The 25,178-nt window shown below is 29.7% G+C and overlaps 1 protein-coding gene across 1 annotated transcript in view; it reads right to left on the reverse strand.

The window, feature by feature from the left end:
* Positions 1–25,178, reverse strand: part of LOC129968317 (sodium/hydrogen exchanger 10-like) — a 101,825-nt gene that overhangs the window by 35,199 nt on the left and 41,448 nt on the right. The window contains exons 9-15 of the mRNA XM_056082172.1: positions 22,828–23,003; positions 20,639–20,785; positions 14,905–15,002; positions 11,583–11,646; positions 8,662–8,982; positions 6,881–7,072; positions 5,025–5,210 (exon numbers count right to left, since the gene is read on the reverse strand). Coding sequence (XP_055938147.1) covers positions 5,025–5,210; positions 6,881–7,072; positions 8,662–8,982; positions 11,583–11,646; positions 14,905–15,002; positions 20,639–20,785; positions 22,828–23,003 — 1,184 coding nt within the window. The remainder of the gene's footprint in view (positions 1–5,024; positions 5,211–6,880; positions 7,073–8,661; positions 8,983–11,582; positions 11,647–14,904; positions 15,003–20,638; positions 20,786–22,827; positions 23,004–25,178) is intronic.

Consider the following 25,178-nt stretch of genomic DNA (forward strand, 5'->3'; position numbering starts at 1 on the left):
TACAAATTTCAAGGGATTCAATTAGACTGAACTTTTGAAATAAAGTGCAATAATTCTAGTAAAAGATTCGTGCTTATTTTCATGAATGGTAGTTTTAAAAGAATAGATAATTATTGATGAAATGCAGTAAAATCGATATTACGATAAACTGAAATGCGATGAGTTTTATTTTGAGTGTTTTTGATCAACTTTTTAGAAGTATTAGACAAACGTCATGATAATAAGCAGCAAGAGTAGTTTAATTTTAAATCTAGTGATTTTCATATTAAGTTTCAAACAGCATCTACATATTGATTTCTAAAAGACAGGTATAAAGTATTAGGGTGTCCCAAAAGTTTCTTTATCATTGCGCTATGAATGGCCTTATCTGGCAAACCTACAGGCTTATCTGTTAGCCGTCTATGTCATCGGTTTACATCGTATCAGAGCTGTCTTACAATTCGTTTCGTTTGTGCCACAGTCTCTAAAAAGTTCTTTTGTCTGTTTGGTGGAATTGGAAAAGCGTAATTTTCTACTAGCTCCTTTCTCAAGGAGAAACAATGAATTCAACGAAATACTGCCGTCAACTGGATCAATTGAAAGCTGCTATAACAACAACAACAACAAAAACATGGCCAGAATGAACCGACGAGGCATTGTTTTACATCATGACAACACGAGACATATATTGAAGTAGTCACAAGAGAGAAGCTCTTACAGTTTGATTGGGATGTTTTACTGCATCCTGCATATTCTACAGATCTCGCTCCATCTGATTATTACTTCTTTCTGTCTATAAAAAAATTGTCTTCGAGATAAGCGCTTTAAATCCAACAGCGAAATGAAAGCTCAATAGCTAACCTCGAGCATTATGTCTTGTCCAAAACACAACAATTTTGGCAAGAAAGTATAATGAGGCTTCTTGAGAGATGGATGAAGGTAATAGAGAAAACGGGTTCTTATATAATAAAATAAATAATATCTTAAACAGTAAATACCGTGTATTCATTTCATATTAGAAATAGGAAAGAAACTTGTGGGATACTCTAATAGAAAGTGTGGCTGAAACATTCGAAATAAGCAGATTATATAATAAAATACTTCTGCATAAATGCTGCTTTGAAGTGAAAGAACAATGTAATGCTATGTCTATTCTTTCAAGAGCATTAAAAAATCCTAATTTTTTACTCTTCAAGCTTTGATAAGTTACATGGCACAAATCACATACTAACATGGCACTACATAAATTTAATTGGCACTAAACAGTATACTAACATGGCATTACATCACTTTAATTGGCATAAATCACATACTAACACGGCACTACATGACTTTAATTGACACTAAATTACATATTAACACGACATTATATTCGTTTAATTGGCACTAAATCATATACTATCTGCAAAGATTTTCCGTTAATGTATTAAGCTAGCAGCTTGCACAGCTACTTAGCTGGTCAGTACTTCCTAAATTTGCCCGATTCAGTGGCTGAACAGATGGCTCTTTTTTATTTCCTTATTGCAGAAACTTCTTTCCAATATTTCTTTAGGAGTTCAGGAATGAATACAGCCCAAGAACGATGAAATGCCAGTTCATTTCTGTATTAGTATCAGAATGAGATTCGAGGATTTTTATGTCCTCCAATAGATTGAATGGCTTGGGTCTGTTCCTTGGCCACCACAGTCAGAGATATAACATAAATGACTTCATTTGGGACCCACAAATAATGAGTCAGAACATAATATCGGGTTGTTGTGAAATGATTTTCCTCGTTTGTAGGCATTTCATTTATAACTAAAATCAATGACTACAATGAAACCAAACTTATACACAATAATGGAAGCCACAAGAAATAAATTAATAGAAAGAGTCGCTGATATGAGAGAACAGAAAATAGGCAAATAATTATAATGAATGCAGGGAAAATGAGTTTTACTAGATTGCATATATATTATGAAACGGAACTAATGCAATATTTTATTAATCAGCCATGTCAACTATTGGCTCACGAGCAATGTTTTCAGTGTGTTGATCTATATTATGTACAAGAATTTGCACTAGTGAATCTTGGTACGATTTTTCAGCTTCTATCTGTGTGTATGTTTATGTGGAATTCCTCTTCACATGCTTTCCAATGTCTACATATGAAATTCAGTTTTATTTCAAACATTAATTTTAATAGAAAATATTTTTAACCAGAGAAAGTTATCTTAGAGACATCCTGTATTATATATAGTTAAAACTCTATAAGCTGTTGGTTTTTGTTAGAAAAATGAGTAAAATGCTTGAGATATTTGCAGATGTATGTCAATCTAAGCGTCACTGGAGTTTCGTATTATTTCTTGGAGACTGCATTTTAGTTCATTTATTGTGGAACGTTCATTCATAAAAAATATTTGTTCCTTATGCCTTTACCTTTTTTCCTCACGATTAGCTGTTGTTCATGCATTTTGTGACACTTACATTGGTCATTTTTATACACGTTATCATGAAAAAAATCTCTCTCTCTCTCTCTCTCTCTCTCTCTCTCTCTCTATATATATATATATATATATATATATATATATACAAAAGTATTAGAATCAAGTTAATAGGAAAAACAAAAATCAAATAAAAATTAAACCAAAAAAATTATTAAAAAAATATTAAAAAAAGAATCCGGCCTGAAGACTTTTTCAAGGGTCACCCTCAGGCAGGGATTCAAATAAAGGGATTTTTTCTGTGAGGACATACAGACATTAAGTCTAATAATGATTCCTCGTGACCCGAAAATCCCCTGAAATTATGCTCAAGAGATATACCATTTTAACAGAAAGGAAATACAAAATAACAAATTAGAAAAAAAATAACCACAACAAAGTAAAAATAACAATAAAAACAAAAACAGCATTAAAATTAAAATTAAAAACGAAAAGGCCAGAACATACCATCCAACAGTCAAGGAATTTAATATTTTTTTAATAATTTGTTTGGTTTAATTTTTATTTGATTTTTGTTTTTCCTATTAACTTGATTCTAATACTTTTGTATCAATTCATCTGTGTTTTAGAAGTAGCTGCAATTGCGCTCTCTAAATACTATGAAGTTCCTTTTTGGTTTTAGTTTAAATAGGTAATAAATTTTAGTTGCGATTTCGAAACTGTTTTGTTTCGTTTTCATTTTAGTTTCGTTTTCAAACTTTTTCTTACTTTAGAGTGGTTATATATATATATATATATATATATATATATATATATATATACTGGGTGGTGCCAAACAGTATTTCACTGATTACAAATGAATGATCATGTGTATAAAAATTATTATAATCTGGTATTTTGCTGTTTCGATATATTGAAAAGATAAATATATTCGATAAGTTTATAAAGCTTTTAATAAATCCGTCTATAGCAGAAATTTGAATGTGTTCTCCTTTCGTAGTTGAAAGAACGTCAAGGCGGTATTGCAGTTCTCGCGAAATAATGTTCAATAATACGACTGTCATACTGGGCGCCACTTCTGTGATTCTAATCTTAGAGTGCATGTCGTGGCTGGTTCGTGAGTGCTTTGAATAAATAGGCAAATAGAAAACTTAACAACAAATTTATCGCAGATTCGTTCGAGTTACTCTTCTCAGTAACTCCTTCTCCTAAAAGAGCAAACATTCGAATGACCTCAGTATTTTAATTAAACTCGCGCTAGTAGTCTAGCGCCATCTATGAACTTATTTCCTAACGCTTCAAAATCCAATCACAACAAATATTTTTATTTTTTTTCGAAAAATGTATTTTTTTACTTAAGAAGCAAGAAAAGATTTGATGATAAAAATAAAGTTGGGTTTTTATGCTCCTTTTTTAGAATTAGTGTTTTTTTTTATTATTATTATTAAATTATTAGTGGATTTTGAAGCGTTAGGAAATAAGTTCATAGATGGCGCTAGACTACTAGCGCGAGTTTAATTAAAATACTGAGGTCATTCGAATGTTTGCTCTTTTAGGAGAAGGAGTTACTGAGAAGAGTAGCTCGAACGAATCTGCGATAAATTTGTTGTTAAGTTTTCTATTTGCCTATTTATTCAAAGCACTCACGAACCAGCCACGACATGCACTCTAATCACTACAGTGCATCAATAGCTTCAACTGGCATTGCAACTACAAAACTAACTTTGAATAGTAATGGTCAATTTGAATTCATGGATCCAAAGGACAAAATGAACTTTTTATTTTGTTGATATCATTCTGATAACAATCGAATTCAAAATCTTTATTTCTGCATTAATTGTGCTATCTGATGAATTAAACGAAATTTAGGAACACTTCTGTTTCATTGTAAAAACATTTATAGTAATATATTCAATGTTCTTTTGCAATAAATGTTTATTATCAGGAAAACTATTTTATAATCATCCTATATATTAATCGCCTTTAAATGTCCTTTTGCCTTTTATCAAATATTTCGAATTATCCTGTTTAAGAACTAATTATACGAAAAGATATTTCGATTGAAAGAAGAAAAATCATATTCTTTCGTGCAAGCGTCTCAGGTGTAGGAAGGTTTACAAATAGGATCCTACCAACTAAAGGTAAATAGGCATAAAATGGTTCAATCATTACCACCATCTTAAGAAAAATTCATATGTATTGATGAAGAATTTTACAACAGATTCTTTAGCTTCTCAGGTTTGCACTCTGCAAAATACTCGTTGTAAAGTGAATGGTCCATTTAGACGAAACAAACAGCTTTGAAAATTAGAAAATAATGATGATGAGACCAGCAGCATTGAGGTTTTAACTGTACCTTCAACTTTAATTTTACTTGTAATGGATTATAGAGAGAAAAAAAACTTTGCTATAGAAACTAAAATCATGTACCTTAGTTAAGAAGTGTATAGAGAACCAAAGTCTTATATAAGAAATTAATAAAAGAAAAGCAGTGAGTTTTGACATTTGAACAGTGAGTTTGAAACATTTTGTTTGAACAAGCTATGCCAAATTTCCTAAAGCCACGAGAATAAAACTAATTAAAAAAAAGTCGAATCTTTGGAAGATATACCCAAAACTTACCAGTGCAATATTGTTTTCTGCTGTAAATTGTGCCAAATCAGAGCTTGGTTCGTAATCTACAATTTTAGTAGCAGTTTTAGCAATCTCTTCGTTGGCAATCAGAAATCCTACTCCTAAGTCGTAAGCATTGTAGATTACTGAACAAGCTTCGTCCATTACACTGATGAGAATTCCTGACATAGTAACCTAGAGAAACAGAATTTCATTAATAACCTCAAATTAATAAAATATCAATGCCTCTTTATAATGAATGCATTATTATCTTTCACTACTCGAAAAGAAATAAGATTATAAGAAATGATAAAAAAATATCAGCAAAACAATGTCATATCTTAAATATGAATCAATAATCTATATTAATGTTTTGAGATGAAATGACCGGAAGACTATGTTGGGATGAATATCTTAGTTTTGAAGCGACATCACTTAATAAAACCTATTTCTGTGCAAAAAAATCTGTTTAAAATTCCCTGTCATACCAATGGGAAGAACACTGGTCCTGGATTTCAGGTTTAACTTGCAATGAATCCAAGTAGACTGAGGATCATTTAATGGCAACAAAGATCATCCACATAAATCTCCGTTCCTAAAACCGAATCTTTACAACCAGACCGCAATGTAAATTAATTTTCACTCATAGTTCGTCAATCATAACGAACAAAAGCAAGGTCAGATATGTTTTTATATAGTTGTACTGTTCATTTCAGTCAAAAGGTAGCGTACATTTTTAAAATAAGTGAGGCTGTTGGAAGGTTTAACATACTTTATACAGATATCTATGGAGGCTTAATAATTAATTTCTAAACATTTAGAGATAGTTACATATTTTATTTAGATAAATACTTCAAAAGATAAATAATTATATTTTATGTTATTTGAGTCAATAAAAGATTGGTTGAAAAAAATTATGTCTATTTTTTAAAAATAACCCCTTGGTCCTGTAGGTCATATTTGATAAAATATCTTCAATTCATTAAAATTTTAAATAATATTGGCTCCCTGTCACGCTCCTGGAGCTAAATTTGACCGAACAATAGAGTACTACTTCAAAGTTCAGTTCAATTTTGAGGAAAATCCATCAATCAAGAAATGGCGCTTCTTCAGGTAAAATTCATTCAGTGTCTGAGAATTGTGATAGTGAAAACTTCATAACACCAATTTCAGTAGAGTAGCTTTGTTGCAGAAGAATAGAAGATTTAAAAAAATATTAGTGAGGCGTGAATATTCTACTTAATATGACTAATCGGACAGGAAAATTTGGAAACATTTCGTTTTCATAATTTTTTTCCAACAGTATATTCTCTCACTACATATAAAATATCAATCTTCAAGTTATTTAAAGAACTAAGCCAATTGGAAGTATATATTTGTCTTTAACGGTTTAGTTATTGACAGTCACTTTATAAAGAGGCATTTTATAAAAGAAAGTTATTCTTAGCCATCAGGAATATTGGTAGGAATGCGATTTAATATGATTAACGGAACTGGAGGAATGTGCAAAAATTGAATCTTCCAAATTTTTTTCAGTTGTACAAACTATTGACTCAACAACGAAAATTAAGTCTTTCACGATATTTAAAACACGTTTCCAATTTGAAATATTGTCTCAAAAGGTTTAATTACTGGACCACATTCAGAGTGAGCACCAGCGTGAAAAGTGCTGAAGCATAAAGTCAGATCTGCATTTCCAATGAGCTGATGTAAAAATGCAACTAATAAAAGAAAACCATGCCTAGCCATGTAAAATGCAAATAGAAATGCATCCAAGAGGTTAATTAAATAAATTGTTGACCTAAGCAACTATGTTGCAGAAGAATCAGTTACATTGTTTGATTTAATTTGGAAGATATACATACCCAAACCAGTCGCAGAAGCCTAATGCAGCTCATGGACACCAGGGCGTAAATAAATTCGAAAGGATAGTTTGTTCGGAAGGCGGATATAATCACAATGTCAAATAAAGCCTGCGCCACTGCAACGGTTGTCACGAAGAAGTCGATTTTGTTACCATGACTGTGAAAGTATTGACGACATCCCATTCCTACCAGCTACAGAATTAAAAAGGAAAAATTTATGTTTCATTTAGATAAACGTATTTTATTGAAAAGTTGAGCTTGTAATTTTAAGAGTGAAATTATGTATTTGATATTATTTCCTCCAAGATTTGCTTGCTTGCTGTCACAGTATTCATTAAACAAGGTATCCGAAGGTAATACAGTCAGTGCTGTTAATATGCCCATTTGATGACTTCAGTGTCAGTTTTAACTTGTATGAAACAGCAAGAAAGGTCAAACCGAAACTTGTTCGCATACTTTCTAACGAATGTGTTATCACCTTTTCTGCCCATGTAAATATTAGGGACCTTGAGGACATCATGAACTCTAGAAGTGCTAGGATTTTTATTTTCAGTATCACACCTATGAGTGTTTTGTACTTCGTATTACAGTGAAGAAAATGAGTGTATGTATTTTAGATGCTTTTTTCCAACCAATTAATTTGACACAGACCTACATTTTAGATGTAAAATATCTTTAAGAAATTTTATCTATATGTCTTTTCACATTTTGTAAGTTATTGTGTATATTTGATTTGAGAAATATATAGATCCCTACACTGGATTCCATTCAAAATTTTGCTGAAGTCTGAACATTTTGCATGCAAACCATATGCCGGATTTCAATCGTCCAAATCGATTTGAACTATCGTATTTACAGAAAGATATATCTCGCTTTTTTTGGAACTCAAAGAGGTCTGGAAAATGGAGATCCATGAAAACCTTTTAATGATTACAATATTTTCGCTTTGTAAATTTTGTATACAAATCGGCAAAAATAATAAGAATCCTAATCCACTTTATGCCAAGCGATGTCATTTAGCATGCGCACATTACATTTTTTATATGCTTCTACGTTACACTGGTTTGTTCCAATAGGTTCAAAAAAAAATTCCATTCATTAAATCTTCTTCAATTAGGGACATTTTGTTCAAAGCTTTTGTGTTTTGTTCAAAGCCTTGTATTTGTGTTCAAAGATTTTGTATTGTAAACTCCTAATGCAAAAAGTTAACGCTCATTTAATGTATTTTATGCATTTTTAATGTTTCGCAACTTAATATATAATATGCAATGTAAAATGTAAATGCTTTTTTTCTATTCTTTTTCTGTACCAATATGCGTTTTCCCTAGAGGGTTCTTTTTTGTTTGCAAGGGTACAATGTCATCAAGTGTAGTTTGTTCCTTCGTCCTATGTCAGGTTGCTCTTCGGCGGCCCATCAAGTTTCCCGTATGGCCTCTGGCTAGGTCGAGGTATCGCACAGTATTATTACTTTTGATATTTATTGCACTCTTTTTTTTTATCTTCCTGTATTTCTCATTAAAATAAGCAAAAACATTATTTCGCGGTTAGAATAACTTTTGTACAATTTTTTCGCACATCAAAACAATGCATTTCAACTATCTTTACTTCAAAACATCTTGAATTCAAATTTTTCTTGAACAAAAAACAATTGACAAAAACAATTTTTCAATTAATTTCTTAAACAATTGAAAAATTCAAATTTTTCATGAGCTTGAAACAAAAATTTCAAAACTGATGAAAAAGCACAATGCATTCTTTATCATTGAATTCGATATACTTACGCCGACAAAGGCATCGTAGACATAAAACAAGGTCGCAACTCCATTAAGAACTTCGAATACGATAAATTCCCGCTCAAATCGCTGCCTGGTACTCTTCTGAATCTTTTCGAAGAGAAGGCTGAAAATCTCTCCGGCAATCGGTACGATATTCAGCAGCATCACCCAAAAGAGGATTACACCGAGTTTTCTGCTGATGTAGTGATTCAGACACCATCTACGGAATCCTGTTAGCTCCATCTGCAAGTTCTTGAGGTAAACGCTTACAATGCTCGCTCTATCCTCAATGCGTAGCTTGGATAAGAGTTTTTTCATGAATCTTTTCTGAAAGAGAGAAAAGGAAGTTATCAGCTGTCGCTTAACCCTTTTCTCTTATCATACATTTGCATTCATAAATATCAATCAAACAGTTTCTCTTTGTTAATATTAACCAAATTATTTTTCATTTGATTTTTATAAATGCATCTTCATCGGCTATGCCATAATAATAAGTGAACACATAATTCTTGTATATTTTCATACATTTTATCTTTCTGCATATTGTTACGAAATTTCCCGGGTTCGTTTGGATAGTGGAAGTTATATGGTGTGGAGAACACTCAATCAGCAGGCGGCAGTAGAAAAAAAACAACGAAGTTTATTTACACGAAGACACAGGACAGCACAAAGACGACAACTACATACAGCACAGAGAAGACAATTATCTTCAGCCGAGACGTGCATACAACAAGACTCTACTGCAGACAGTAACGCACAGCTTAGTTCAGCACTAGCTTGACTCCGTCGCTGCTGTGCTAATCTCTGGAAGACTCGTTCTTCACCGTCGGTTCCGCCTACCCTCCTCTGGCAGCTGCAGACTGCCTACTTTTATAGGTCTCAGGAGGAGGGGCTAGAAGACTCTCAACCAATAAGGAACTTTCGAGGCGTATCTCGGTTCCCAATGGACGGATCGGGAAAATTCTCGATATTTCGGGTATAATCTATTTTGGTGCCAAAGTCGCCAAATTTCTCGCCAAATGGTCGTCAAGTTTGCCGCCAAGCTCTGGGACCTCCGATGCGACACCCGGACACCGTCCAATACAGATGACTGTAAAACGGTCTTTTTGATGATGGAACCAACTATGCTGGGAAGCAGCATTAGAGATTCGTAACAATATTATTATTCCAAATAATTTCTCAAAATTGAAAATCTTTGTAAACGATTTCATCTCAATACCATTTCTTATGTGCTTGTAAATTCAGTACACAGTTATTTTTATTTTTTCTGCAATAAATATTTTGGTATTTAAATAAAATTCCAGTAACATGCCCACCAAACAATTCAGTGACAAGAATGGTTACGGATACGGGAGTATGAGACGGCGTTCTGTTATGAAAAAACGGTCATATTCAGGACAACGAATCATTGCTACTCAACGATCTAAGCTGAAAATAAATCAGTCAAAGGTTCTATTGCTCGATACCATAATTACAAGCTTTCGTATGAAATAAAAAAAAATTTAAAAACGGTTCAGTGGTTATGGCTGAGGAACTTGGTTACTGTTTTTTTCCCAATAGAGCATTTATAATGAATAAGGCATTTTGAGATTTCTTTCAAAAATAAAGAACAGGTCTAGAAAGCGACCATTAATGATATATCTCGGGTCATAAACTTGCATATGAAGTAAAAATTGGCGAAGTCGGACCTATGTTTGGGAGATGGATATTAATGGTTTAAAGAGCACCATTTTGATTTAAACAATTTTTTTGGAGTTTAATAATGGTTCTCGATTTTCGACAGTCAGTTAAAAGTTATAAATAGATTTCTATCAATGAAATTTTTTTGTAGCAACATAAATGCTCCTTGGTTTTCCTTATTATTTTAGAATCATGAAGTTCTATAACAATTAGCATAGACAGCAACGAGCAATCGGTCATATTTGAGCTGAGCTGCTGAAAAAGAGCAACAAAACTTAGAAATTCTTTTATTTTTAATGAAGAATTTTATTATTTTTAATATCGATATGAAAAAAAATGAGTAATCTTTATCCATAAATGAGTAAAATAATGAGTAACGAGATACGAACACATTTCAGAATCTTATTTATTTTCTTTAACAATTAAATACATTACTAATAATAAGGAAAAATAATATTCTTTGAGCGAAGTCCTTATTGGTTTTGAGAAAGAACCAGCCAGAGATGTCTCTCCAAAAATTTCTCGCCAACTCTCTAATAAAGGTGTTAGTTATCCCAGAGAATGTCTTGAGTGGCATTGGCGTGTATTGAGCATTTTTACTGAATCAATTGTGTGATCCTTGGCGATTGTTTTGGCGATTATCCCTGATATGCGTTTAGCAATGCCGGAAAATAGAATTTGGGCTTTAGAAGCGTTTTTTGCAGCCGATTGAAACTAAAATTTGATACTGTACTACAATTGTAGTCATATAATCAGATTCTGAATTTCTTATATATAAATCATTGCGTTTGTTGCCGCGATTACATATTTCTGAAATTACAGACCGATTGATGGTCAATCCTTCATCGGATTTGGCTCAAACTTTGATACGTGTCTCGTTACAAATGTTAAATCTGTATATCGAATTTTATTTATATAGCTCTTTTCGTTTTATAGTTATCGTGTTTATATTTGAACAGCCAGACAGACTGACTTTCTCTGACCGGAATTTGCTCAAAATTTCACAGGAAACTATTTGAATTTGACAGAAAAAATTTCCTATAAAGGTGGTGACCAAATTTCATCCGCTTCGTTCAAAGTGTTTTTGAGTTATCTTTTTCACAGACAGACAGACATTTTCCAAAAATATGTTTTTCGAATTCAGGGAGGTTTGAAATGTGGGGAATCGTCAAAATCTAGTTCGAATTTTTTGACGATTACAATATTTTCTCTATACTACATGTACGAGAAAGTAAAAATGTACGTACCGTGCGTCGAGTAAGTTTACTAATTTTTAGAAAATTTCGAGTCACATCTTCAGCCATTATGTACCTGCAATAAAATAAGAGATACAATTTTAGACTCCAAGGTCAAATTCTTACATGGAATTTTATATGAGGTTCAAGAACAACATGAATATGAACCGGGAAAAATATTTAATTTTTGAAGCACATTATTGAAACACGTCATGAATGCAAATAGTTTTGCATAAGAAAATAAAGTAAAATTCATGAATATTTTTTTTTGTAACTCGAAAATTTTATTGGAAAGAGAATTTACTCATGCATAGGCACATATGTAAACTTAAATATCTTTATGATATATTCCTTTAATAAACGAAAAAATTCTATGAGTTGCGATTCATTTGCTTTTTCATTATCTTGAAACTGATTTTGTTTATATCTAATATCTGCTTATTACCAGACAACTCTATCAAAAGTATAGTCTTATCTTATTTTATAGTCAATATCTTTATAGTCAATATAGACTAATTACATCTTTTGTATTTATCTCTTTTATACGTATGCAAGAAAGAAAGAAACAAATTTACTTCTATGTGGTGTTATTATATTCATTTCACAAGTAGTGAATTACCCTCAATCCTTATTGCTTTAAAGAATCTGGATAAAAACACTTTTAGTGTCAGCGTTTGGTATATTTATGTAAAAAAAAAAATTCTTTCAATCCTCCCTCTAGAATCTGGCTACTCATTATCGAAAATGGGAATTTCTAGATTCAGAGATTTTTATTAAATTTTATTTAATCTAGATTTAAATTAAATTTTAAATCTTACAAATTTTAAAAGATTTAAATTTAAAAATTAACGATATCAGGAAAAGACCATTTACGAACCTTTTAGTCCGGATACTTAATAGTTTCTTTCTTATTTTTTTGAAAAAAAAAGGTACTAATTGTAATCATATAATTCATAATATTTAAAAAATCAAAAGTCTTCAAGGAATTAAAGAAGAATTTGCAAATAGCATTTATCAAAAACTGTTTTTTTTTTAATGAAAAATTTTGAATATTATCAATATGATTATACTTGTACCATAAATTTATTCTCTGAGCTGAACATTTAAAACAGTTCAAGAGAAAATTGTAATTGTCCTTTGCATGAGTGCCAGTTAGGGTTGTCATCTAGTCCAAATTTATTTAGCAATAAGAGTAATTACATTTGTTATTACGTTAGCTCTATTATTTTTAAACAATAGAATAAGGGATAATTTGGAAGAAATAACCTTCATAGTTTTTCGGTACTTGTTATCATGATAAGTTTGGTACACATGAAGTCAGATTTTCTGCTAAAATACTTTAACTGCAATCCTTTGAAAATTCGTATTTGCCCCTGCCATTGTTTCTGTAAGAGAATTCGCCTTTTTTGTTCCAAGATATATTGAATGTCCAAACTGATATAATCTTTTCATTTAATTTTCTTCTAAAATTTTTTTTAGCTATTCCAAAGCACATATAAAAAATAAAAATATATTTTGGAAATATTACAAGCAAAAATTAAAATTAGGCGCATTAAAATTTTAAAATTACTTTACATCTGAGAGAAAATTAGATCAAAAATTAAAGATGTTGCAAAAATTTTAAAAGACAAGTTTTAAACACTTATCAAAAAGTCAAAATAAATTTAATTGAAATTCCTCTAGAAATATTGTTCAACAAAACCAAAATTAAAAAAAGGCTCCAAAAATAACTGGCAACATTGGCAAAAGCTGTCCTTCAGAGTGTCAGATGTAATGAAACACCAAAACAGGCTTTATATTTCAAATAAAAAAAAAGATATTGCTATAAAATGTGTTTAAATTAATTTTTAAAAAAATTATTAAAATTAGAGAAACAATTGTATAAAAATGAAATTTATATTATTTTTTAAAATTTTACAGACGTAAAAAAAAAAAAAAAATTGTACAGTTATTTTTTCAGAAATTAGGGAAAGAAAAAACAAAACCCGTAAAATCTTTCAATCCCTCATTTCATCTCTTTTACAGAGTTATAGAATTTTTTTTAATTCAGCAGTAAACTGCTCTAGATGCTAGTGTGCAAATTTTGATCCAATCCATCAAAAGGTGTGAAATTGTACATGGTTCAAACATAACAGATTTCCAATTATATATAATATATATACCAGCTGATCGGTAAATGTCATTTTAACTCTAAATTCCAAACGGAATCTCCTACAGCCAGGAAAGTGATTTGTTCTTCTAGTAAAGTGATTATGCTGAATTTATTGAAACAGATTATAGTGCCGCTAGTGGTGAAATACGAAGTTATAAATAATAAATAAAGGAAATCGATCAAAAAGTCCAAGTACAAAAATGCATGCAATGTTTTTATTATACTATATCATAATAAAACACAGAAAAATTTCATTGAATTATCTGTAAAATTGGCTGAGATATTTGAGATTAAAATTGTGAACTTTTTGGGACTTCAAATAGGATTCTTTCAAAAATTGAAAAATGTATCCTCTAGATCTCCTCATTTCCCAACTGCTTTTTTCAATTAAAAAAATTGTTTTTATCTCCTTTTTGTGTTTCTTAAATCTCACTTCGTCGTTGCTTAGTTCATGGAAACTGTATGATAATTCGGGAATTTACAATTTTAATTTAGAGTAAACCATTGTTCAAGCAACAGAAACACCGGAATTCTAATCACAAATATCTCCACCATTTTATAAAAAAAAATAAAAAAATCTGTGTTTTATTATAGTATAGTGTACATTTTTTTAATTGAATTTTCTGGCTGTTCGTCTTTTTTTTCCAGTTATTTTTGTAACTTTCTTATTTTTCCAATAAAGGTGGTATAAATTGTCTCAATAGATTCAGCATAGTCGCTTTACTGTAGGAACATGCTATCCCTCTAGCTTACGAGATGCCGTTTTGAATTTAAAAAGCTTAATAGGATTTTATTGATCACCTTGTACATAATTTAACTCTCTGTAATTTAGCACTTCTTGACCACGTGCAGACACCAACTGCATATTTGTTGCATTAGCCAATCATCAACTTAAGAATAGTTTGGAGGGGAAAAAAGATGCCGATGAACAATTTTTAAAAATCCAATCACTTCCATTTAGAAGAAAAGGGAAAGAAAGAGAATTAACTATTATGATTTAACTAAATTTCTTTTTATTCTAGTATTATATTAGAATACGCCGTTCGTGGCTTCCGGCAATTTTTTAAAAGTCTTGTTTATTAGATTTATAGCAATATTTGAAGCGATCAGAATACCATAAAAGTCCTTAAGATCAACCAATTCATTTGCCCATAGTTGAAAATACAAAAACTAAGCACGTACTTTCCTGGTTCATCTATAGCATTTTCAACGCAGGAGCTCAAATGACGGAGTGTTCTTCGCAATATTCCATAATGACTGTGCTGATTCCAAACAGAGCTCTATAAGTTAGCAAAATTCGTAATTAAATGCTTTTATAGGCATTTGAGACACTATTATTACACTATTATATTCAAAATGAAAAGGATTTTTTTATTATCATAGTTTGTTTTCAGTGATTGAGAAAATTTCAGTTGTCATTTGAATTGGAAATAAAAAATATTTCAAAAATTCACTTTTACTAACATTTATAATTTTTGTTTTATTAATTTCCTACTTTTTAGTCCTACTTTAGTCCTTAGTTTCCTACTTTACACTTATTTTTTTGCAACGTGTTTACCAGGTGCGCAACATGCAAACAATCAATTTTTTAAAAAAATTATTGATTAATTATTAATTTAAAGCTTTCAAAAATATTAAACTATTGCATCTTCTTCAAAAATGCTATATCGCACAAAAATTATGGCTAAAGAAGAAAAGAGGAATTAAAAGAATTTTGTAATGAAAAATATATTACAAAATTAATTCTATCTTTACAATTACAAAATTAATTCTTCTTTATGACTAGTATTGCACATAGATAATTGTAATAATTAACAAGAAAGTTCTGTTTTATCGTTTTCTACCATTTTATTTACAATATCTACAAAAAGCAGCTCTCCGTGTTAAATGATTATACGGAAAGCAAACATCAACATCTTGGAAAAAATGAAAAAAGCAACATCAAAACATCTTGAACTGATAATTTCATCGTTCAGAATAATGGAAATAAAAGCAATATATATCTTTATTTTTTCTAAGGAACATCGGTTGATATAAAAGTAAGAATTTATCCTTTATCTTTTGCAAAGAGTTAAAAAAGAGTTATAATTATTCTTTATCATATACTGAGTGCTCCGTTATTGTACCGACAAAATCAGATTTATTAATAGAAATCAAGATGAATTAAACTGCAATGGAACATAGCAGCTCAAGCCATGTCGAGAAGGTGAAAATCGCGAAAAAAGTACACTTGTTCTGATATATCGCTTGAACGACAGAATGTGCAATAATAACTATAAAAAAATTTATTTGATTAATTGATACAAAAGTTGTTGGATGTGGAGGTCGATAAAGCTATTGCGCAATTTATAATGATTTTCGGTAGCGCTCAAAGATATGACAATCAATCCGCAGAAATGATAATCAGAGTTATGAAGTCCTTCGTTGTGTCCACAGACATCCCATAAGAAATGACACATGGATTGATCTTAGACAAACACACAGACCAAGCAATGGGCTTTGCGTATCTACGTCCTTGGGTATGAAAGATCGGGATGATAATGCACATAACTGAAAAAATTGTGCAAGAGCACCAATATGCATGAATGACATGTTGCACTGTCTTGCGGATAGCACACTTAGCAATGTTTTCAGTAGAACGTGTTGCAGAAAAACAAGCCATATTGCTCCATTCAGGCTTTCGGGCAACAAGTACGAACTCAAGAGATGATCAGTAAAGATTCCACCCAAACACTGATACAAAACTTCTGTTGAAATTTCCAAGCTACACTGGCATGGGGATTAATTACCCATTGCCCACATATGTGCAACAAGTGTGCTAATAATGCTTTTTGGATTCAAAGTCTACATGCGCTTTTATAGATTTTCCACCTTTCAGTGTGGTTTGTGACATCATATTCCATTGCAAGTTTTATTCTTCTTGAATTAGATTGAATCAATTCAATCTATTCTTCTTGAATTAGACTGAATTGAATAAGTTTTAGCAGACCTGTGAGTGTTTTGGTCCGTTAAAATAATACCTATGTAATTGTTAACAATTGAATTACAGTATTTTTGTAAGAGTTATTAGTTTCTGATAACTACGGCTTTTGTTTGAATCATGTTTGAAAACGATAGTATTATGTATGTTAAAACTATATTCGGAAAAGAATCCAGAAATAGACTACAATAAATTCTGTTTCTGGAGGAAAATTTAATTCTTTCGTCAATTCTTAATTTTTCAAACAGAATTGTAGTAGGAATACTTAAGTCATTTTTGAATATTTTAAAATCCTCCAATGCCTTTGTTTTATTTCATTATGTGGTTTTAAGATTATGATAATACAATCTATAAGTTCTATAGAAACACATTTCGATTCTAAGTTTTCATACACATTTTCTTTAAAAAGATAAACGAAAGATGTGCAAAGTATTATTCTGGGAGCTGAAATGTTTAACAATGTTTCTTTAATACAAGCAATCTATGGATGACTAAATAATTTTAATAAATATAAAATTGCCATTACTTATTTTAGCTTTAACATTTAATTAAGCATAGCCCTAAAATTTATACATTTAATTAAATTTAGCCTTAAAAAATCAGTGCACTACATGTTCAAGAATTTCTATAAAAATTTTACAAATACTTATTCTAAATCTATCGGTTAAGTTTAGCTTGCTTGTGTTTGATTTTAAAGAAACGCGAAAGAAATATTTAGGATGGATTTCTTAATTTTAAACGGTGATTAAATGAAGAGGTCGATATTCGATCGAAAATAACATTCTTTCCACTTCAGCGAAAAACAGAGCGAACTCATTAAGTGAAATTTGACCCCAAAGGCCATTTGAGCTTTCAAACATGTATGTTCAGCGAAATTGGATCTTTATGAAAAGATCCTTTTGCCCTCAAACCATATAAAATTTCTCTTCCGTTATTTTTAACGTTTATTCATAATCCTCGTCGAGATATTACGCTTCCTACGATTTCATAAAATGTTATTTTCATTAAAGTTTCTGTTGTTTGCAATGTAAGATCAACTATTTTACTCAGTTAACGGAATACTTTGTAGTTTAACCTCAATTCGAGAATACAAGGTTCGTCCCAATGTAGCTTCGCTCAAAAGAAAAACAAAATGTGAAAAAAGCATTTAATTCTTTTAGAAAAACATCAATTTAATGGAATGCCGATCAAATGTACATTGTTTATAGAAATAAGTAATTAAAGTTTAAATTAAAAATAACGAAACACATTTATTATTATAACTCACATTATCAGACAATTTTTTAAAGGAAAATCTTGCTGTACAAGTTATTAGAACGGATTTAGTTTTTCCAATTTCACATTTATTTTTACCCTTTAAACTATAGGCCTTTTTTCTATTTACAATAATTCGTGTTTAATTATTTGGGTTTTTGGATGTTGCAGCATTTGCGCTCTCTAATTGCAGTGCTTTTCTTTAAAAAAATTTCTAATGATTTGAGTAATAATAAGAGGTTTTTTCTTCTTCTCATTATTCTTAATTCTAGCCTTCATTATTTTTGAGTATTCTTATATTCCTGGAATTAAGCTACGTACGCATTTTTCTGCACAATACAAGTTTTTCTATATTTGATTAATTTTTTTTCTTTTTTAATTGGAACCAAGAATTTCGAGATGGTTACATGTAAAGAAGGTTTTGCTTACGTACTTGACAAATGCAAGAAATAAAGATTTAGTAGATGTAGAAAAAGGAATGTTATAATGGAAAATTTAAAGATTATTGAATTAGACATTTTAAGAGAGCTAATGGAAAGGAGTACCACATTTATATTGAGGAAAAAGGTAAATATGAAAAAAAAATATTGATTGATCTATTGATCGGGATTTCAATATTTTTTTTCCAAAAATGTCTAGGAAATACTATTAGATTTCGGTCGGATTTAGAGAATGGAAGGTAGGAAACTTGGAGGAAATTAAAGGTAGGATTAATTCTAATGTAAACAATTGAAGAGGAAGAATTATTTTTGTTGCCAATTCATTAAAGAAGGAAATAAAAATAAAAGATGATTTTATTTTATTTTAGTAGACAGAGAAGCAAATAATTTGTGTCATTTGTAAATATTATTATAAAAATTATTAATTAATAATTCTAATTCTAATTATTAATTATTAATTAATAATTATTAATTAATAATTATTAATTAATAATTCTAATTCTAATTATTAATTATTAATTAATAATTAATAATTATTAATTAATAATTAATAAATTATTAATTTATAATTCTAAGGCAACGTACATTATAACAGTAGTAAGAAAAAGGCCAGATAAGAGAATATTGGCTTTCTCAAAAAAATTAAGGCAAAGATTTGTTTATTGAATCATCTATATTAAGTCCCGTTAGCTAAATATCGCAAAGCTCTCCCATTAAAATTTAAATTCAGGACTTGTAATACTAGTAGTTATAATAACTACATTCGGAAATTTTTTTCTAAATGTTTAATAATCATTCCTAATGAAATTAAAAATAAAGATTACTTTATAATTAATAGCAACAACGATGTTTTGGAATGTCTAAACGATAGCAATAATAATAAACTTACGATTTTGGAAACTTGTATAGTACTTTATTTATTAGAAGAAAAAAAAATTATTAGAAGAAAAAATATATAGAAATTTGAATATTGTAATAAAGATATTATAATTAAAACTTATTATATAGAATTATATAAATTTAATATTTTAGAAAATTTATTAAAGAATTTTAGAAAATATTTTTATCTATTTATTTTTTTTTAATTAACCTTTATTGTAAAGTGAAAGATTTCCAAATGGGAACGGCTTTTTCACCAGCTTTGATTAATATTTTCTTGATTCTTATGAGAGAAAAATTGCTGTACATCGATAAAATGTTTTAGATATACAAATAACTTAATTTTTGTTAAACATGGTTAATTGTAATCTTATTAATTATTGAAACGTTATTGAAATAGGTAATTTCAATTCAAATTTAAATTCTCAAATTTTCTTAAGTTTAATTTTCTGGCAAATTAACAAGATTAAAAGACTTTATAATAATAAAAGTTCTTATATTAAGACAACAAATATTCTCCTTAAGAATTTATATATTAACAACATCCCTTAAAATTATTGCAATATAAAAGAATTAATTGGAGGATATCTATTTTTTAATGTTTTTTTTCTAGATTTTTCTTCTTTACTTCATTGTAACTCACTGGAAACATTAAAAGTTGTTTCAAAATTGCGGCGATGTTGCTCTTATATACGTGTTTCTTTAAGATGCATGTTCTTCACCAATGTTTTATTATATAGCGACGGTAAAGCTCGTTGCCAGCTTGAAAGCGCCAATTCTTCTTATCCATAATATGTGGCAACCTCTATGAATCAAATTAAGTGATTAATACAAGTAATTGAGAAGTTAATCTATTCATCCTATGTTTTAAGGTAGGGGTAAGTCTTCTCCTTTTGATATTATGCAAATCATTTTTGTGGATAATTTTAAATTATTTGGTGAATTCTCTAAATTGTGGATATTTTTCGCACTAAATTTATTTTTTGGTATTTTAATTCTTGTTTATCTATGTAGAAATTTTAAATTTCTTAAATATTGATATTTTACCATTTCTGTATTTAATTCTATCTCCAATTTTTCAATTCTAGGATTTAGTTGATTTTCTTAATATTTGTAATTTTGTGTTTATTTCCAAGCACGCACACGCGCACACACACACGCACGCGTTCGATTTTTTGAAATCTTCGGGTCACAAGGGATTATTTTTGGACATAAATCAGGATCCCTCATAGAAAAAAAAACTGGTTTGAATATCTTGTTGAAAAAACAATTGATAAACTCAGACAGGAAATATATTATAAAAAAAATTTCCCCATTTATTCGTGCATTTTTATTTTCAAGGCTTTTTTTTATAGGAATTTACCTCAAATGCCTTCAGAATACGAAGTCTCGAATCTTCCTCCAATCCTCGCCTTTCTTCTTCATTTGGAGCGATTTTGATTTCTGCTTTGCAACTCGGACATCGCCCTCGGTTTTCGTCAAAAGTTGCGGGAATATTAGCTGACATGTCCTGATAAAGGCAAAAATAGTTGAGCATAGTATTAAAAAACGCAAATAAAGAGAAATTTGAAAACACTCGGCTTTAAAAATAGACATCTGAATAAATATTGAAAATTTTGGCCTTATTAATAAGATTCTTCCGCATTTTACAGTAAATTTGGAGCAGTTATTTCCCATATTATATATAAAGAGCATTAAAAAATTAAATAGCATACTAATCAATAACTTTTGTTATTTGTTTAACACTAGATTAATCGATACTTTTTATATACGCCTCTTTACCGACATGGGCTCCCATTGGGGGGGGGACAACTCGGAAATAAGGATGAGAAACTTCCGGTATGGTGGATGGTTCCCGCCACCCTGATGGGTACAGAAAAGGGTGGTGGCTACCTCTCATCGATGATAGGATTTATTTCCCTATGGAAGTGTTGTACCGTGGCCGGTGATCGTCATTAGGACTCAACCACAGTAACCTCCAGTGTTGCTTTTGTGGTAGACCAGTCATTCAGTTTTATCCTTGTGCTTGACGGGTGGGTCGGAGTATTCAGTTAATGGTTTGCAGACATGGGCTCTTCATTTGATTCATGAAAAAAAAAATCAAAAAAAAATGACATAATTATGTATGCTATTCTTATAGTTGAAACCATGAGATGTATGTATAGATGGTTTATAATATTTATAAACATTATACATGCTTAATCTTTATTACATTTATTTAGTGCATGCTTTACAGATGCATTTCATTTTCCCAATTACCAATCTTTCCAAAAAGTGTTTTTACATTCTATGTAAGTTTTGTTGTTTCTTTTGCAACATCTTTTTCTACATCAGAGACTTTCAATTTAAATATGTAGAGCATAAATAAAGCTAATTTCTAAGCGTTAATACTTTTTTTTCAATGTTCCAAACTGACAAATATCGATAGAAATAGCTATACCACATTTATCTTTAAAAATGGAAGGCTTTCATGGAGATGAATTTCAACATGTACTCATTTCATTGAAAGAATTAAAGTAAGTACAAGTGGCTGAATCTAAAAGGCTTCCATAATTTCCCTCAAAAAGTTCGAAATAGATCAAAATGCCACACCCAGCAAACCTAATGTCAATAAAACTATAATAATAGCTATAAAAATGTCATTTTATATAAAGAATCCTTTGAAATAAACTGGCATTATAAATATCTATATATATATATAAAATGCTGACGTACGTGGCTCAGAAATCGGGGTTATTATTTATTGTTGAATGGCAACAGTCAAATGTAAATAAAGATTACTTCATAGAAAGTTTTTTAGCAGCATTGAATTCAAGCTTCGTTTAAATAATTGTTCGAGCTACAAAATATTATTAAAATTCTTGAGTGTAAGCTTGCCATGTCTCTAAAAACTCTATTCAATCAGAGGAAAACAGGCCTATGGAAACTGTTATCCATGTCTTCCAAAACTTTTATCTCAAAAAATAATTTTCGTATTACTGTAAAATTAAAAAAAATAAATATATGTATCATTTTGATGATATCAATTTCATTTCTATACATTTTTAACACATATATATCTTTTAATTTGCTTTGGTATCAGTTTGAAACTATGCTATGATGAATTTCAAAGTCATTCATCAAAACATTCAATCGCATGATTTTACCAGTTAATAACATTGAAATTTAAACTTTGCCTTCTTTTTATATTACCTTGAAATGGGATTTTCACTTCAGCTTCTAGTTTGTAGTATATACATTTTTTTTAAAAAAATGTATATACTGTAAAATGTACACGCAATATCTCTATATACACAACAATAATTCATAGCAAACTGATTCAAATAAGCTCACGCCTTTAGATCGTATCAAATAACAAAATATAACTTTAAGAAATGCATTCCATATTATCGTTTCACTGACTAAAAAGTAAAATGTCTGGGCGAACAAGCCGGTCGCCAAAGGCGGCTAGTACATTTTTAAGAGAATATAAAAGATTATTAATAAATAATAGTCTCAATAGAAAGGCTTTATTCTAAACACCTTGCATAAATAATATTAAAAAAGATTTACCTTTTCATCTGAATAAGGATTTTTAACATGCGTCACACTCCTCACCCACATCCAGTCGACACCCGTCATATGCTTGTCCATTCGAGTCACTTTCTCAGTCATGCTGACTGCATCTCGCAACAGATTGACTGCTTGAGTCATGCATTTCTTACCTTTGGGGGTAACGGTCCCAACACCTTTACGGGAATAGAGTAATATGTCAATGCATTGACAGAGAAATTAATATACAATATATTTTTTCGAAAATGTATATTTTATGACATCAAAGTGCTCTTTTCCTCACAAAACATTCAAAACCTGGTAAACTTTGTTAAAGAGACTTAGGTTTGGCCACAAAAGGAACTTGTAATTGAGGTTAAGAATGACTTGTTAAAGGTTTTTTTCAATTTTGAAGTTGCCATAAATAAAATATTCCAGTTCAGACTGTCTCAAGTTGGTATATCTTTATTATTTGGAGAAAAATAAATCAAATGCAGGTAAGCCGATATAATATGGAGCTTTAATGAAAGGGCCCAGTAATTAAAAAAAATTCTTCTACAGCCTATCAGAGATAAAAAGGGAGGAAATTTCAAAATAATATGTAATGTAATAAAACCCCTTAAGGCCAACATATCTCAGTTATGGCAGAAGACATTGTTTCATGTCTTCTGCCATAATTGAGATGATATATATATATATGAGATAATCTACAGAAACAAAGAAAGGCCTATACATAACCAAATTATATTTCATAAATGAATATATCTTTCCAAGAATCAGAAAATTTAAGAAATTCAGAAATATTTAGCAGAATATAAAAATAAAGATGAAGAAAACAGAATAAAATAATAAATTTCTTAGCATAAAGGAGGAATAAAAGTCAAATTAATGTGAGAGAAGAAAGAAATTTATTGCTTCATCGCCGGATTTACGTAGCAGTATTTTTTTTGAAGATAATCTATCATATGAGAGCTTAGACCTTTCATAGAAATTAATGGCTATTTATCAACCGACGAAATAAGATATATTCATAAAGGAAGTGCATTTTATCCAGCAAATAGAGAAATGAAATGATCGAAGTGATGCATGTAAGAAACAACTCAACTGGAAGTTTCATACCAGTGTCTTTCTATAGAAGTATTTGTTTAGGAAAAATAATTATCTATGCATTCTTCTACTAACATTAAAAAGAAATTTCTTCCGAAATTGAAGAAAATATATTGGCATAATTTTTGGATCTGTTTTTGGAACAATATAAATTCGTCCTCCTATTTTTTTTCCATGCATTCATTTTACATCGAATATTTTTTACTAAAAATATTTTTGAGTTTTCCATTTGATAAACGTTAAAATTGAAGAAAGAAATTTCATTTTTGATAAATTAAATATAAGAACAAGACTAATAATTCTGGAAATTTAATATTTCAAATCTTGTATTTAACAACAAACATGCTAAGTTTCAAAACCTTATTCTTTCATTTTTTTTCTATATAAAGAAAAATGAAACCATTGATTTACAGTAGAATATTTTTAGAGATAATTTCAGATTACATAAATTGATTGAAACGTTTATTTGAGGAATAAATTATAAAATAGAAATTCCAAGGTTTTCTAAAATGGAACTATAAGATTTACTATTATGCTATAACATTCGAAAAATTAAAAAAAAATTAAAATAATGAAAAGAAGCTAATATTTAAAGATGACATTATCAAATATGCTGCCTATTTTTCAGTAAAACTTTAAATATTTAGAATTATTTTTCTAAAAAAAAAAAAAAAAAAGATAGCTTTTATGCTACCTACATTACAAAAAACACAATTAATAAAACTCTCGTTAATGCGATTTTATTTTGGGAACATGTTCCTTCGACTCTACAAAAAACGAACGTGCCATAATAAAATGTTTTTAACATTTGAATAGAGTTATGAAATTGAGTAAGGAATTGCCATTTTATGGGAGCGGTATAGGGAATTTAAATGTTTTTCTGTAGCAGAAATATTTTTTCGAGAGCATGAAATCATTAAATAAATGAAGAATAATTATTTATAAAAAAAATAACAGGGAATTTTGTACTATTGTTTCGTAAATTGATTTGTAAATGGATACAAAATTAATATCCCTATATTTTAGAACAAATATTTTATCCATGATATATGTATTCTAACCCTGAAGTTTCATGATTTTTATTGTTGAAATGTAATTGAAGTATTCTTAGTAAACAAGAGTAAGGAAATGGAAAAAAATAAAAGGAAAAAATCATATTGAAAAATTAGTTTTTATGATCGAATTTGTATTTGAATTTAAGGCGATCGAATGTTTGCAATATCATTATTAAATATTACCTACACCAGAACAATTTTTTAAAAATT

Source organism: Argiope bruennichi, chromosome 5, assembly GCF_947563725.1.
Source record: "Argiope bruennichi chromosome 5, qqArgBrue1.1, whole genome shotgun sequence".
NCBI lineage: Eukaryota > Metazoa > Arthropoda > Arachnida > Araneae > Araneidae > Argiope > Argiope bruennichi.